Consider the following 17,171-nt stretch of genomic DNA (forward strand, 5'->3'; position numbering starts at 1 on the left):
TAATTAGTGTCCTCATCACTAGTATTAAGAGCATGGTAAGTCCTTTCAATACGTACCCAAGGACTTTTTCTTGAGTGAATTTATAGAATTTTATTAGTTTGATCGGAAGTTCTGAAAGTACATCATCTTCGCTAGAATTGGTTAATAATCGAACAATTTGGCATAGAATTACAGCTTCATTTATCGTTGGTAGCTAGGAAAATGATTTCAGAGACAGTAATTCACCGAAACTGTAAGTTGTCAAGCACTTGAAATCAAATGATCTATTTCTCAAACTATTACTTCTTTGTAGCTTAAAAGCAACAAAATATCCAATAAAGAGCTCGCGACGTTATTTTTCAGACATGAAAACTGTGATCAAATTCACCAGAAACCATACTACTACAATTTATGATTCAGATTTTTTTTTTAAATTGCAGTCTCTAAGAGAAACAGTCAAGTGGTATTCGATGGCATTCGATTCTTGGGTCTAAAATGTTTCTCTCGACTCTCTACCCAAGTAACCGTACAGCTGTATATAGTTGCATCAATATCACTTTATATGCTACTATAAAATATGGCATATAAAATCATACTGCATTACATGTCTCATTAATGCAGTATTAAAGTGGAAAAGGGCGCTATTAAAATGTAAATACGGCTACAATTCCTAGCTCTATGTTGGCAATTGCTAAAGTATAGTTACGGTCTGTACCGTATAAAAGCTTTAGCCAAAGTGTATTTAATGCTCAAAGGAAACCATTGTTTTAAGACCCAAAATAGAAACACAAAAATATTATTGTACTCTTTCGTTCGTTGGATGTCAGGTCAGCGTTGCTTATTTGTCTGTCTTTTTTTATTAATTTGGTGTGAGTGGTGGGATTCGAACCCAAATTAAGTGAGATGTTTTCGATGACTCGCCGCGCCTATCCTCCGGACCATGAATGCTGCATGTCTTGGCCGGGAAAATTGTACAACTTCAAGCAGCACCCTTTCGCTGCCGGTGGCAAATATTGTCGATTTCACTCGTCGGATACGTCGAATCATGATAATGTTTTTAGTGCACTTATTCCTTGTGGTTCAAGGAACAAGTGCACCGAATACGTTGAGATGATCCGTTTTTCTGCACTCTACAAATTTCGTGATAGTTCAATTTGGGGTGAAGTGCGCAATTAGTTTGGTGAACACGACTGTTGCACTTCCCAGTTAACCGCGGCTGTCGCTCTTTTGCTGTTGAGATTTTGTTTTGTTTTCATTATGTGGGGTTAAAACGGTTGCTCATCTTCACGCTTTATGTATCGTTTTAGCATCTAGCCACATTGAATCGGCGATAGGCGTGTGGTGTACGCACGGGCCTAACAATCGTAAGGTTTTTGGTTCAATTCCAGGTTAATGCAACTTTTTTTTATGTTTTCAAATTCTGGTTTCTCATAAGACAAATCTACGAATTTCAACCAGATTTCTTGTGGCGAATTTTCATAAGGGATATTTAAGTATTTCTATAATCTATTTGCCCGAGTGAATGAAGGATCGACGATAAATACTGCATTGAAGTCTTGGCGTTTTTGTTGCGATGAAGCATTGAGTAAGATGATGCAATGAAGCATTGAGCGGTGACCGTATATCACCCATTGATGCACATTTCATTGCTACAATAAAGCAATGCTATATTGCATTCATAAAATGGAATTAAAGCATTATTGCACGCATCTTGCAGAATAAAAGCAATGATGCATTGCACTCGTTGAATTAAAGTTAAAATACGGTTATACATTAATGCTTGTGGTTACTTGGGTAGTCATCTTACTATACAAAACTGTTCCCTAAAATGGCAGCACTGTTCGAGTTCAATATAAACTCGAATATACCAATCTCATCACACTAACGAACTTTCGAATCGGTCCTACCTTTGCACCACAACACTGTAGCTCTGTGTAAGACCGGCTCAAAACCATCACATCACTGTGGCCCAGACACATGCGCAGCAACAAGCAAACAAGTTCCCCTACTCAGATCTAGACTATGCTGTGAACAGAACGGAATCCCAAAATGATGATATTGATTAAGTCGCTCTCAAAGTTTTACAAGCGTTAACTGATAGCTGTTTGATGTAATTTAAAATTCAAGCTCAAATAAGACTTATATTGCTTGTACTTTCACCAAAATAATAATGACCTTAATTTGCCTAAATATTGTGACGAAGTTTTCTCACATTCTCATGAAATTCCGGAAAATTTTGTTTTTAAGCTTTCGTTATCATTTTCAAGAATATTTCCCTCCATGTAAAGGAATTACACTTTACATTTGAAAAATTGAAATACACTTATTAACAATTAAATTCACAACTGAATTTAATTTCAAAATTCTTGTATATTATCTTTCGTCCTCTTGATAAGTTTGCCTAGAAATTAGTGACATATGCTGTGTCCATTCAGTAGCGCAACAAGTTTCATTCATAAACCATCTGTGTCGGTGCCGGTAATATTTGAAATTACATCTTTCATACCGCCAATAAACATGGGAAAGGTGTTTTTCGGAAAAATCGTACATTCCAAGTCGTTTAATGAACTGGAAGTGATCGCCAATGGATACCTAGCTGTGAAAGATGGGAAAGTAAGTCATTGGGAGGTCATCTTATCTTGTCTTCCAATATTGAACAATATACGTTGGAGCCGACAGTGATAACACAGACCATTAACCTTGAACAAGATTTGAATTTGTCGGGCTAATCAACGCACATGATTGTTTCTCCCTGTTAGATTGTCTCTGTGGGATCGAAGGCGAACTTTGACTCACTCGCCGAGAAAGACTCCTACGAGAAAGTAAACTTAGGCGAGTCGCAATTTCTACTTCCGGGTTTCATCGATTGCCATATCCACGCTCCACAAGCGCCCAACATTGGCCTGGGACTGGACAAAGATCTGCTGGGATGGCTCAAGTCCTACACGTTCCCGCTGGAGTCGCAGTACAAGGACGTTGATTTCGCCAAACAGGTTTACAGTGCCGTAGTGCGTGATACGCTTGCTAGTGGTACCACTTGTGCTTGCTACTTCGCGACCATCTACAATGATAGCAATAAGGTGCTGACGGACGAAATAGTTCGTCAAGGTCAACGAGCTTTCGTGGGCAAGGTATCGTCTAATCGATTGTGCCCGGACAACTACATGTAAGTCAGTAATTCTTTCAACCATAAGAAATGTCAGAATAACGAATTTCTTTTCCGCCGTAGTGAATGCGGAACGGAGGCATCCGTTAAGGACAACATCGAATTCATCGAGTACGTCCTGGAGAAAAATCTGGATCGAGTTAAACCGATCATCACACCGAGGTTTGCGATCACTTGCGACATGGAGTTGCTCAAGAAGTTGGGAGACCTGGCGGAGCGGTACAATCTGAACATCCAGTCGCACATTTCCGAGAACCTGGGGGAGGTCGACACAGTGAAGGAGTTCTTTCCGGAGAACAAGAACTACTCAGACGTCTACGATGAGGCAAAGCTTCTGACGAGTCGTTGCGTGATGGCCCATGGGGTGCACTTGGAGGATGAGGAACTGAAGGTCCTCAGCGAGAGGGGCACCTCGATTGCGCATTGTCCATGTTCCAATACGAATTTGGGCTCCGGGTTGTGCGATGTCAAGCGCCTGTTGGATGCCAAAGTGAAGGTTGGACTGGGAACGGATGTATCTGGGGGAAACAAGATCGGAATCTACGATGTTATGCGAGCAGCTCTGGACGTGTCCCACCATCTGAACATGATGAAGAAACAGGACGTCAAGGGAACGGGACGGATGCCCGGTGGGTCGAAAGCTAACGAGGAGTACGTGCCACTGGATTACAAGCAAGCTATCTACCTGGCTACATTGGGAGGAGCGGAAGGTAGGTGAAGATTAACCTTACAGTGCTGAAGCCATTTTCGTTGGAGTAGGACTTAAACTTGACTGAATTTACTGATTATATTCAATCGTAAGTCTAGTAGGTAACTGTGAAGAGTATCAAAACTCGCTCAGACGTTTAGACCTTGATTGGAAAACTTCACATTTGATGGTTTTAATCAGAAAACCTTTATCCTGTGGCTTCTTCTACATCAGTGGATTTACAGAATAATGTCTGCTTCGTTCTTTGTGCGGTGTTGGCAGATGTTGATAGTTCTGTGATACACTTGAACCTTTTTTTTTTACAAAATCTTTCGTACATAATTTAAATCAACTACCGTCGTGTGGGGTGACATTGGACTATATGAATGACTATGAGCCACTGTTTTTACAGAAAGCTAATACCAGTATAATGAAAACAATGGGGCAGACTTCAATAGAAAGTCCAATTGATGATTTTCTGACGTTCACACTAACTATGAAAAGTTTTGAAAACGGCTGTGTAAGTCAATCCAAAGGGATGTACGTATATTTTCTTTACGAAGTTCGTAAATTAACTTAAGACACAATACGACCGTGCCGGCCGCGAAGACCGACGGACTCTTCCAATCTTATAGTCGCAACAATCCAGTGACCTATCTGTATTGGACAAGAATAACCTTTGAACGTTTTAACCGCAACAATTTTAATATACGCTAGAAGAGCTTGAATTACCGCGGCTGCAGGCCAGACTTACCTTCCACTTGATCCTTGTTGAAGGATTTATGCTCAACTCATTCCAATTATAAGACGTCATAGAAGAGTCTTATACAGTTGCCTCTTCACATCTCGATATCGAAGGGACCATTGAGATAGGGAGAGATCGAGACAAAGAACAAATTTTTGATGAATACTAGATTGAAAAACACTCCGTTGCCAAGAAAGTAACACACAAACAAACGTCGTTTTGCGCTCCAATTTTGTTTTGAATCCGAAAACTTTGGTCTAGTAACCTTCGATATTGGTCATATCGACATACGGAGAGAAAATTGAGAACGAAAAATCAACAGAAACACATCGAGATATGGAGATATCGACATGAGGAGGATATCGAGATATGGAGAATGAATATGTATGCATATTGGAGTTGAGGTTACAGCGGAATGAAATGCCGAGTTTGATTAATTTAACAAATAAACGGAACTTTATTCAACAACGATCTTAACTGTTCGAATTCACTTTCACTTTTGCTTTTGGCGCGTGATGCGCAATGATGCTGCTAAAGACCTACAACAGAGAGAGGCGCAACATAAAGATGTCACCTTAAAGAGGTGCAGAGTGGCATGCTCGTTGTCTATATCAACACTCCTCCTCAACGAGCATTGCCAGCCTATGACAAACCCATCATGCTTGCAAACTTCTGCATCTTTACTGCACCCACCGGTTTAGTGAGTACATCAGCCACCATATCCTCCGTTGGACAGTACTGCAGCTTCATGGTTCCTTCCTCACACAGTTGTCTCACAAAATGCTGCTTCACATCAATGTGCTTTGACCGACGACTTCTGCGATCCGAGCTTACGAATTGGATGCAGCTTTGATTGTCCTCCATTACCGTGACAGGACCTTCAAGCTTCTCGCCCATATCTGCCAACAGCTTCCGCAGCCAGATCAACTCCTGACTAGCTTCACTCAGCGCCACATATTCGGACTCCATCGAAGACAGAGTGACGCAACTTTGCCTCCGACTAACCCACGATACAGCTCCACCGGCATAGTGGAAGACAAAACCTGTTGTGGACTTTCTTGTACCTGCGTCGCCGGCCCAATCAGCATCCGAATAGCCGATCAGTTCTCCACCTTCGTCACCGTACACCAGTTTCCACTTTTTCGTTGCCTTCAGGTAACGGACAACACGTTTTGCCGCCACCCAATCCGCTTCAGTCGGCGAACACACTTTCCGGCCCAATATCGCTACGCTAGCTGCTACATCTGGCCTAGTACAGACAGAAATGTAGAGCAGCGCGCCGACGAGACTACGATATTCGTTCTCATCCGGCAGTTTTGCACTTTTGTCCTCAGAACTAGTGAAACCTTCGTCCATTGGCGTTTTAGCCCGCTTCGCATCACGGAGACCGAATCTATCCGCAACACGATCGATGTAACCTTCCACCGAAACACTGTATTTCCCGTCGATTCTCTCAATCTTCAGTCCAAGAAAGTCACTCGGTTCTCCGAGATTCGTCACTTCGAAATACCGCTTTAACACTTTGTACACCGAGTCAATTCGAGCCCCATCTTCACAGCCAATCATAATATCGTCCACATATACCAGTAGGTAAACACGCTTCCCGTCTACTACTTTCGTATAGAGACACGGATCGGTCGCACTTTGTTCGAAACCCATTTCCACGAGAACATTATGGAGTCGCTGATTCCAGCACCGCGCTGACTGTTTGAGTCCATAGATGCTCTTTTTCAAGCGACACACCATATTTTCCCGCCCCTTCACTGCGTATCCAGGAGGCTGCCTCATGAAGATTTCCTCGTTCAAATCACCGTACAAGTAGGCCGTTTTCACATCAAAATGTTTCAACGTCATTTTCCTCTTGCTTGCCACGGCTAACAGCACCCGCAGAGTAGTGTGGCTGGTTACCGGTGCGAAAACTTCGTCGTAATCGACACCGTATTTCTGGGAGTATCCCTGAGCCACCAGACGTGCCTTGTATTTGGTAATCTCGCCGGATGCATTCCTCTTCAGCTTGTACACCCAGCGGCAACCAACTGTTTTCCGTCCGACAGGTAAGTCAACGAGCTCCCACGTTCCGTTTTGCTGGTGGGATTTCAGCTCATCAACCATCGCCGCTTTCCACAATTCCTGTTTTTCACAGGTCACCGCTTCCTTCAAGGTCTTCGGTTCAACCTCGTCCGGATCCAGCGATTCCGCAGCGAAAATCTCCTCGATCAAGCGACGCGGCGCAACCCCTTTCGTAGCTCGATTCGAACGCCGTGCTATTTCGTCCGAAGAGAATCCATGGAATGATCCATCGCCTTCCGAAACACTTTCGTTGAACGTCTCGTTGAGTTCCTGAGCATCTTCAAATTGCTCTACTTCAGCCTGTTCCGGCTCACACCGCCGCTCATCCTCAGATGACCACGTCAGCGGTACTTCCAGTACTCCTCCTGTTTCCTGATTCCGGCGCCGAACAGTTTCTTCTGTGTCACACAATTCCAGAAATTTGGCATCCCTACTAATCTTAATCATATCCGTTTCAGGGTTCAAGAAACGATACGCTTTCCGACCTTCAGCGTAGCCCACGCACACCATCTTTTCTGCCTTGTGGTCCAACTTGCGTCGCTTTTCCTTGGGAATATGTACATACGCTGTCGAACCGAAGATCCGCAGATGTCCATACGAGGGCTTCTTCCCATGCCAGAGCTCGTACGGTGTCTTGGTCACGACAGACGACGGCAGACGATTCTGCAAATAGTTTGCAGTGCAAATCGCCTCGCCCCAAAAACGTTTAGGCAACTTTGACTCCGCAAGCATACACCGAAGCATCTCAACAAGATAACGATTCTTCCGTTCCGCGACACCGTTCTGCTGTGGAGAATACGGCGCCGTCACTTCGTGCACAATACCACAACCCGCGAAATACTTCCGCAACGAATCGTTCATATATTCGCCACCACCGTCGGATCGAATCTTCTTAGGAAAATGCCCAAACTGATTCTTCACCAGATTGCAAAATTCCCGAATGCGTTCATCAGCGTCCAATTTACGCCGCAACAGGTACACTGCACTGTAACGCGAGTAATCGTCTACCAACACGATATAAAACCGATTTCCACTGGGCGTTTCCTCTTCCATCGGACCATCCAAGTCGGTGTGCACAAGATCTCCCACCGCGCAAGATTTACTGTCCGATACTTTTGGGAACGATTCACGAACCATTTTCCCCTCACAACACGGACCACAAACCGACCGCACTTCGCATGGATCAAGCTTCAACCCGTAACCCAGATTGTTCCGCACTATTTTGTCCACAGCTTGCATATCGCGATGCCCGAGACGCCGGTGCCACAGATGCTTACACAAATCGGAATGCTTCGGATTCGCTAGAAAGGCCTTCTCCGGAGCTTGCTTCAAGTGGTACAACCCTCCTTTACGTTGTCCAACTAGCACTGATTTCTCTCCTTTCAGGATACGGCACTCCTTCTGCTCGAACAGAACCCGAAACCCCAAATCTGTGATTCTACTCACCGACAGCAGGTTACCAGCAAGAGACGGGACGTGCAAAACGTTGTCGAGCCGCACATTCATTTTTGCACCATCTCCGTTGTAAGAGACGAGCTTACCTGTACCGCTTCCCGATGATTTAATGGACTTTCCGTCCGCCAGGCAAACCGCCGTTGCCTTGGACTTATCCACATCCACCAACAACGATGCATCACTGGTCATGTGAGACGTTGCACCAGAATCCAGGTACCAGAAACCGGATCCGCCGACTCTACCCGCTGCTAAACACACCTCGAAACTGAAATCTGAGTTGATTGCGACGTTTGCCTTCGGGCCATCGGACTTCTCCTTCTCACGCTTGTCCTGTGCCAGCTTCTGGCAATCACGCCGGAAATGGCCCGACTTCTTGCAATAATGACACAACAACTCCCTATTCACTTTCGGCTTACTCACATTTTTCGATTTTGCCGAACTTATCACCAGAGCCTTATTCTCACTGGGGTCACTTTCGACACGACGTCGACCTTCGTCAAGCAGCTTACCCTTCACAAAGTCCACTGTAAGATCTGCATCCGGTCGACTCTCAAGTGCCACAATCAAACCGTCGTACGATCGCGGAAGGCTGGACAGCATCAACGCGACGAACCAGTTGTCCTTCACTTCCTCACCCAGAGCAGACAAGCGGAGCCGTAACGCCGTCATCTGCTTGAGATGTTCCGCCATGTTACCATCTTCTGCCATCCGGATGGTAATCAACTGTCGCACTACGTGGATTATGCTGGACAGAGATGAGCGCTCGTGGTAATCCTTCAGCGCATCCCACATCTCCTTTGCCGTTTGCTTCGTCATCACATGGATTAGCTGAGTGTCCTCCAAAGCCAGACCGATCAGTGCTTGCGCCTTCTCGTCTTCCGAGGTCCAGGTCGCATCAGCAGCTTCCGGTTTCGGATCGATGACCACTCTCAGCAGCTTCTCCTTTGTCAGAAGCAAACGCATTTTAAACTTCCACACCGCGTAATTTCCGTCGTTCAACCTTTCGACCGTCGCTTTTGTGTCCGCCATCTTGTTTTTCACAAGCACACCGACGACACTTCCGATCCGAAAAGAACGATCCGAAAATCCACTACCACGCTACAAATGTCCTCAAAACTCAAGTACTTCCAACGCTAACTGGGCCTATAACCTATTGGAGTTGAGGTTACAGCGGAATGAAATGCCGAGTTTGATTAATTTAACAAATAAACGGAACTTTATTCAACAACGATCTTAACTGTTCGAATTCACTTTCACTTTTGCTTTTGGCGCGTGATGCGCAATGATGCTGCTAAAGACCTACAACAGAGAGAGGCGCAACATAAAGATGTCACCTTAAAGAGGTGCAGAGTGGCATGCTCGTTGTCTATATCAACAATGCAGACTGAAGGGACTTATGAAATCATCGACATAGGGAGAGATATCGAGATGTAGAACATCGAGATGTGGAGAGTCGACTGTATTGTAAATTGTCGTCTTCAACTCCCCGGGCCGGGATTGGGTAATTTACGTGTCTGCTGTCTCTCTTGGATGTGGTAGCCAATTCTCAGACTCCCTCTCCGGAACCGAGCTCTGATTCTCCGTTACCCTTTGTTACCATGGTAGTTGATCTTCTTCTTCTTGGCATTTATGTCCTCACTGGGACAGAGTTTGCTACTCAGCTTCCACAGTTATTAACTGAGAGCTTTCTTTGCCAAAGTTGCCATTTTCGCATTCGTATATCGTGTAGCAAGTACGATGATACTCTATGCCCAGGGAAGTCAAGGACCAACCGGGAATCGAACCCAGACACCTTCAGCATGGCTATGCTTTGTAGCCGTGGACTCTAACCAGTCGGCTAAGGAAGGCCCCATGGTAGTTGATAGGGCAGATATTTGAAAGTTCTGTCATCGGTGCGAGACCATACGATTAACAAAGTTATCCAGATTTCAACTCAAGCGACCGTGACGACGATTTGATTAAAAATTGCACAGGTTCCGCGAGGTTCATGCAATTTGCATGTGTAAGCTCTAGATTTTCCACAGTTATCTAAGTAATTAGTTAAATGCTCTTGAAAAGTACAGCTGTTATATTGAGCCTTATGCGGTTTCACATTAAATCTGTTTGCTCTTAGACATCCATAGCTTATCTTTCGAGACGATCATATATTTCCGGAAGGATCAACCAGAATTATGTATTGTAGTTCAAAACCCTTCTGGAATCTTTGCATATGCGAACATGTTCAGAGCAATGAATAATTTATAGTTCAAAATGAGGTTTTGTATTAAAAAAATGTTCTGAATCATCCAAAAACTTTCTGGAAAGCAGGTCCTTAGATGTGTAATAAGTAACATGCAGTATATACATATTCAATAAAGTTATCATTTAGATTTCGTGTACAATCTGGATAATTTAAAACCTTTCTGGAATATAGGTCTACATGCACAGAATATTTTTTATATGTAGTTAACATGAACATGATCGGAACGATTTAAAGAATTTAACTGCATATTTTAGATAGAGGATACAACATAAGATCTAAGTCAGAGGTCTTCAGCCTATCTGGCTTTGCAGGCCGCTTTGATACTTTCAGAACATAGCGCGAACTGCTCAGCATGGACTAGTGGATAGATTACCATATTTAAAAAAAAATGCTATTTCACTCATAACCCAGTAAGTATAAAGTCGTAAACGATAGCGAATAAAAGTACAAAAGTAGAGCCGATACACGTTCATTCGTCAGAAGGCTGCATGCAGAATGTACATATATAGCCTCAAAAATTATACTCTCATAACTTATCATATACAGTGTCGAACATGGACCAAAGCCGTTTTCTCATACAAAATTGTAAAATCCAGAGAGCTATATATTCGCCGTATCTCGACCGATTATTTTCATTTTTTCTGTGGCGAACTATGAATTACCTAAGTTTCTACAACTATTGAAAAAATTGTGTGAAAATTATTGATTCAGATAGGTTGAATTTTGAAAAAAAATGCACCAAGACAAAAAGTGATGTAGCAGGTAAACTACACGCCGTATCATTTTAGTGTCTTCAGCGCATTTGATCCTTATCGTTCGATGAAAAAATACGCTGAAGATACCAAACTACTTTGACGCGTAATTTTTCTGATGGGAGGGCTGAAGGCAAGAAGAACACATTAAGGCATATGGGGTCGAAATATGGATTATTACCACAAATTTAAAACATTATTCCAGTGTAAGGGCTATGCTCTCAATGATGTAATCGATGGGATTTTGAAAAATATGAAATAACTGTTGGTTTGAGAATTTTAAAAATGTTTCTTATGGGATTTTTCAAGGCTCGGGCAAGAGTGTCACCCGTATGGGACAAGAAGACCACCAGAGTGAATTAATCAAATCTTATATATCTTATATACTTAAACTATATTTTCTACAGTAGTATAGCGGGATAGTAGTTAACATTATAGCTGAACCGCAATTATACGAAATTGTTTTAGTTTTGATCCTATTTAGCTATCAGAAAAGTAGAAATTCCATTCAGAAACCTTTTTGAATGTCCTAGATGGTTTATTTTGATTTTAATAAGTGAAAAACATTGAGTAAACGCAATATCAGACAAGAAAAATAAAACTTCATTGATGCTCGGGCTGCAAATCTCGTTAATAAAGATGATAATAAAATTTCATTTGGTTTTATATGAGGAAATTGCGGTGTCCATGTTGCCCCTTAAGATGAAGATGAATCGAAGCCAAACTGCAAATTTTTAAGAGCACGGATCTGGAGAACCAAACATCCGTTTATGCTGAAAACTTAATGGATTGGTCACTAGCTGGTGGTGACCAATCGATTAGGTTTTCAGCTCAAACAGATGTTTGGTTCTCCAGATCCGTACTCTTGAAAATTTGCAGTTTGGCTTCGATTCATCTTCACCTTAAGACAGGGGTTTTCAGCCTTTTGGGCTCGCGGAGCCCTTCTTGAAATAAAACTGGTACGCGGAGCACCTGTTTTCCATTATCACTCCGTTTGAAATCTGGATTTTTGCATGCTTCATCGACCCTATAATTCCCACGATAATTTGTTCAAATCAAATAATTTCATAAAAAGATTTGATTTATTTGTATTTTTTTTTATTTCAAGTTAAACTTTGAGGCTTTGACTTAAGGCATCTAAATGAAACTGGTTTTTGTCAAATATTTCAAATTTCATGGCTTGAAAATGTCAGTTTTGTTTTGGTCGAACAACTGAGCGAGTTTTGGTAGCGGAATATTTATTTTTTAGGCCTGTCTGTTGTCCAAATTGGTCAAACATAAGTTTAGTACTCTCGAAAATGTTCATAATATTGATGAAACTCGTGATTTTTCTAATTGTGTATCACGTTTTCAAAAATTTCGATTATTGTCGAAGTGTCATATAGCTCAGCTTTTTTTCCATGATGATAAGCATCCCAACGAAATTTTCAGAGCTTGAATGTTTCAAAACATTATGTCGGAGAAAATAGGATATCTACAACTTTAAGGGTGATTTTTAAATTAAATTCAAGAAAACCTAATATTGCAGCTAAAACTGCCACATACAATATGTAAGAGGAAATTTTAGCCCAAATGTTGAACGTTTTCGTAAAATATCCGAGGTACATGAAAGTTCAATAATTATCGAAATTTTGACACCCTCTGTATAAAACTCGTAAAAATTATGTTTCGCGATCCACCATAACTTCGAAGAAGTTGCAATTCCAGCGCGAAAAGTCTTTACATGTATGCTCTTGAAATTTCTAGATGTGATTTAGTATATTTAAAGGCGTATTTTAAAGCAAAAATTTGAAACATTTCAACACTGTTCCTTCATAGAGTTCCTTCCTTTAGAGATTCTTAATATTTGTTGTTTATGGTACAAGATGTAGATATTCTGTATCTTACAGCACAAAAATATGTTATGCAAACTGCATCAGTTTTCTACAATGATGCAAAGAAAGCAACGATGAACAGAAATCGATCAATGCAAATAAACCCTTATGAAAAATCAATATCGAATTCAAGGCATCTGTACAATTTATCAAAACTATCGTGGAGCACCTGCCGAAAACCAAGTGCTCGGCGGAGCACGATATGTAAAAAGCTTCCTTGAGGGGGCAGAATCCGTCATTGATTTCAAAATTTTCAAAAGCAGCTTTTTCGTACAAAATCAACAAAATTCACAGGAAAATGTGTTCACTGTATTCTTTTCTCCAACCGAAACACAGTGAGCAAACGAGTGAAGCTGAAGGTCGATTGTGGCTGCTCAGTCAAGGATGGCGGATTAATTGGTGAGCTCGTTTCATGCTTTTATTTCTAATCTATAAAATATGTATGACTCCAAATTTAATCGTTACAACGGTAGGACGTTAATATGATACAACTATGAATACAAATGTACCTCAGCGGCCGTTAAGAAATCACGCATTTATTATAATTCCTGGGCATAGAACAAACTACGGGTTCAACAGTCCACTTAGTTCATGCATTAGGGCTTTTAATACTGTAAGTGAGAACTTTGACTTCAATTTGACAAAGCAGTCCTTCAAAGCTAGGTTAAGATATTAGATTAGGTTAGTCTGTACGATTTTATCGAAGACCATATACAATAAATAAATAAATAAATAAATAAATAAATAAATAAATAAATAAATAAATAAATAAACTATGAATGGTTATTCACAAAAACAAAGCATCATCCTGAATTCTCAGACTTGACACTTGACAGACTATTTGGACAATTGTAGGATGATCTTGCACTCTAAAGAGCTGGAAAAGCTATCTTTAATAATTAGACTTCTCAATAACAAATGATTTGAAGATGTTGGTTCTTCGGGGGTAAAATGAACTACTCAAGATGGGGATTGTATTTCAGACGTCCAAGGTTTACGGGAGAAAGACAAAAAGGCAGACATGTACAGGCAACCAAATGGTCGCGGCTAAACATGCCATCGATTGCGGATTGTCTGTGAGGTCTGAATCGATTATGTATCAGATTCCGATAGTCATTCTGGCCAGATAGATCACCACTGAAGAAAAAATACTGAGCTTCGAAGAAAGCCGTTCCATAAAACAGGAAAATAAACTGGTGCAACATATCTTGGATTTGGAATCACGCTTATACGGCATTATTATGTAATATATAAAAAAGTTATGAGTTGGCCGAGAATAATAATGTACAGCAATCCGTTCAATTTAAATAATACACTGTATATATTACCTCCATACATGTTTGAATCATTGGCTCTGTGAAAATTTTCAGTACTAAAACAAAGTTAAAATAATGTTTGCATAACAATATTCCAACAATATTTGGAGACTTATGTTCCATAATACTAAGTGCAAAATGTAAGCCTACCAAATACCATTTTAAAACTGTAAACCTGCAAAACTCCCGAGCCCTTCCTAGATCAATCGAACATTTTGACATAATAAAATCTTGCTTATTCAGTAACCTCCAAATCAAATTGAATCGTGCTATGGCACAACCCGATTCAAATGTCGGATATTGAAGTTAATTACTAGGGAGTCGATGCCGATTATGGACCCTTTGCGTATTATGTACCCCCTACAGAAAAACATAAAATTAACACTCAAAGCAACTTTATTCCTATGAAAATTCACCGGGGGAACTTCGATTACATTGTTAGTCAGCAGTTTCAGGCAAAATATTTGGTTTGAGACGCATAAATACAGATATTTGAACAGTTTTGTAAATGAAACCACACAAGAGGGTCCATAATACGCATTTCCAGGTGGGTCCATAATAGGCTCGTCGGCAGCGAGCCGGATTACATGGGAATCAAATGGAGGGTCCATAATACGCAACGTCAAATTTGTAACCCTCCCGGGGTCCATAATAGGCATTCGGACAACAGTTTTTTAAATGCATATTTCGCTGGAAAAATCGAATGATTTTGTATGTTTCATAGACGTACTATGAAGTAAAGACATTAAATTTGTTGTTAGGCTCCACAAAACGTATAGGGCAAGTGTACCATTAGTGGTGCACCTAAGGGAAAACTGCTAAAACAAGGTGTTAAGATCATGAAATATATGATTTTAACGTATCATTCGATAGATCTCAAATCCTTCTATCATTCAAATGTATAAAAATCACGATTCATTTGAAATTTCCCTGCAAAAAGCCTTGCACCAATAATAGGAACACTGTTCCTTTAGTGGAGGTATATTTTAAGGATGGTTCCTTTAGTGGCGCAAACCATTGATTTCTTATGGGACCCTCCACTATGGGTACTGATGCACCACTATAGGTGCAAAGGAGCAAAAAAATTAAGCAAAATAATTGTTTTAAATAGTTTTACGGTTAAATTTCATGAATATTATTCGATTACTTGTATCATTTTCGCGTCGTACATAATACAAAAATATCACATAATCATTAATTAGCGCGAAACATGCCAAAACACACTACCTCCACTATTGGAGCTACCTCCACTAAGGGAGCGTTTGCCCTATGCGTCTGAGACATCATTGCGGGAAAGCGTCTAGAATGAATTTCGGCTACTAAGGGGTCCATTACTAGCATTGAAACCCTATAAGATGATTTCTCATAATATTTCATTGCTTCAGTTAACGATCGCCTATTTGAAATTCATAAGAGTAGCAGCACCATCAAAAGTGACGCAATCGCCAAACTAATATCTAATGCAAAAATTCCAATCCCGTTCTTCCACAGCAATGGCTATCGGCGACAAGGTCGGCAACTTCACCCCCTGCAAGGATTTCGACGCCCTCCTTATCGACGTATCTTTATACCCCACAAACCGCTACCAACTGCCCCCAATCCTGACGCAGGACAAGTCCCCTGAGGAGCTGCTACTGGAACTGATCCAGAAGTTCGTCTACGTCGGCGATGACCGAAACATCCTCAAGGTGTTTGTCGCCGGTCAGCAGGTCAAGTAAGCAGTGTGCTTCCGCAAAGCGATGAGACCCCCGCGCTCCACATTCCATCGCCGTGATCAAATCAACCGAAGAGGAATCCAAAAACAGATGATTATTTTTGTGTAGATTTTGTGCCTTTCCTTTGTGCTTTGTGTTTGATCCAGACGATTTTTAAATGCGAAAAAATATACAAACGCGAACCAGAGGTTCAAAACAGAAACGACAATCATTCTCCCACGGTACGCGGGGTTATCTTGCACGTATGGATAATTTCACACTAAAGTTGATGAGGAAAACGAACAAATTGATGGTCGATTGGATGACCGCAAATACAAAAGACGTTTACAAATTTGTTAGCAATGTGGACGACGAGGTTTTATGAGATTTCAAAACTATATTGGTTTTGGCACATAAATTGAATTTAGAATATAGGTACTTTCACATGTGTTCTTTATTACAGACACGTTACCATTTGTTTTTCGATATTTTTGTCTCATTTTTTACAAGTTATTAAACAAACTTACAAAACAGCCATTCATAAACAACGTGGTTATTTAGGCATTGTATACTGCTTCGCGACTAAAAATGGGTAAACCATCGTGCGAAGTCACTTCGCTATAGTGCGCATCTATGCCCTCCGCCATGTGTATTATGCGCACTATTGAGCATCGAGTTGCAACGTGGTGGAGTTGGTCAAAAATCGAACTTCGCACGTTGGTTAACTCATTTTTCAACGCGAAGCAGTGCACAAATAACGTAACGCTAAAAATCGAATTTTTCGACCCCTTCCCACCCGTATGTAACAATAAGTAACGTTTCTCCGAACCCTCTCCCCTCTAATTACGTAACGCTCACTCAAAAAACGCATTGGCTCCGTTATGAACGTTTGATGCTTCCAATCGTGAAAATTTGTAACGTAACGGTAAGCAGAACCCACCTCCTATTGTAACAATAAGCAATGAAAGCTTAACCCCCCTTCTCATGCGTAACGTTATTTGTGTACGATGCCTTATGGGAGAGAAAGGGGGTCTAACAAAGACCACGATCCATATAAATTTTATTTTTTATACAATGCAAACTGCACGCGTGCTATTTATAAGAGCAACTCCACCGGTAGCCCAAATCACTGGTTTGGCCAAAATTTTTAGATTTTTAAAATGGAGCTTGCACCGGTGTTGCAAATGTTG

At 41.3% G+C, this 17,171-nt stretch overlaps 1 protein-coding gene across 1 annotated transcript; it reads left to right on the forward strand.

The window, feature by feature from the left end:
- The first annotated feature begins 2,389 nt into the window (after positions 1–2,389).
- LOC5577642 (guanine deaminase) lies at positions 2,390–16,210 on the forward strand. The gene is made up of 4 exons (XM_021838153.1): positions 2,390–2,592; positions 2,739–3,145; positions 3,209–3,855; positions 15,779–16,210. The coding sequence occupies exons 1-4, from the start codon at positions 2,398–2,400 to the stop codon at positions 16,003–16,005; spliced, it is 1,476 nt and encodes a 491-aa protein (XP_021693845.1). The 5' UTR covers positions 2,390–2,397; the 3' UTR covers positions 16,006–16,210.
- The last annotated feature ends 961 nt before the right edge of the window (positions 16,211–17,171 follow it).

The sequence above is a fragment of the Aedes aegypti genome, chromosome 1 (assembly GCF_002204515.2).
Source record: "Aedes aegypti strain LVP_AGWG chromosome 1, AaegL5.0 Primary Assembly, whole genome shotgun sequence".
Lineage (NCBI taxonomy): Eukaryota > Metazoa > Arthropoda > Insecta > Diptera > Culicidae > Aedes > Aedes aegypti.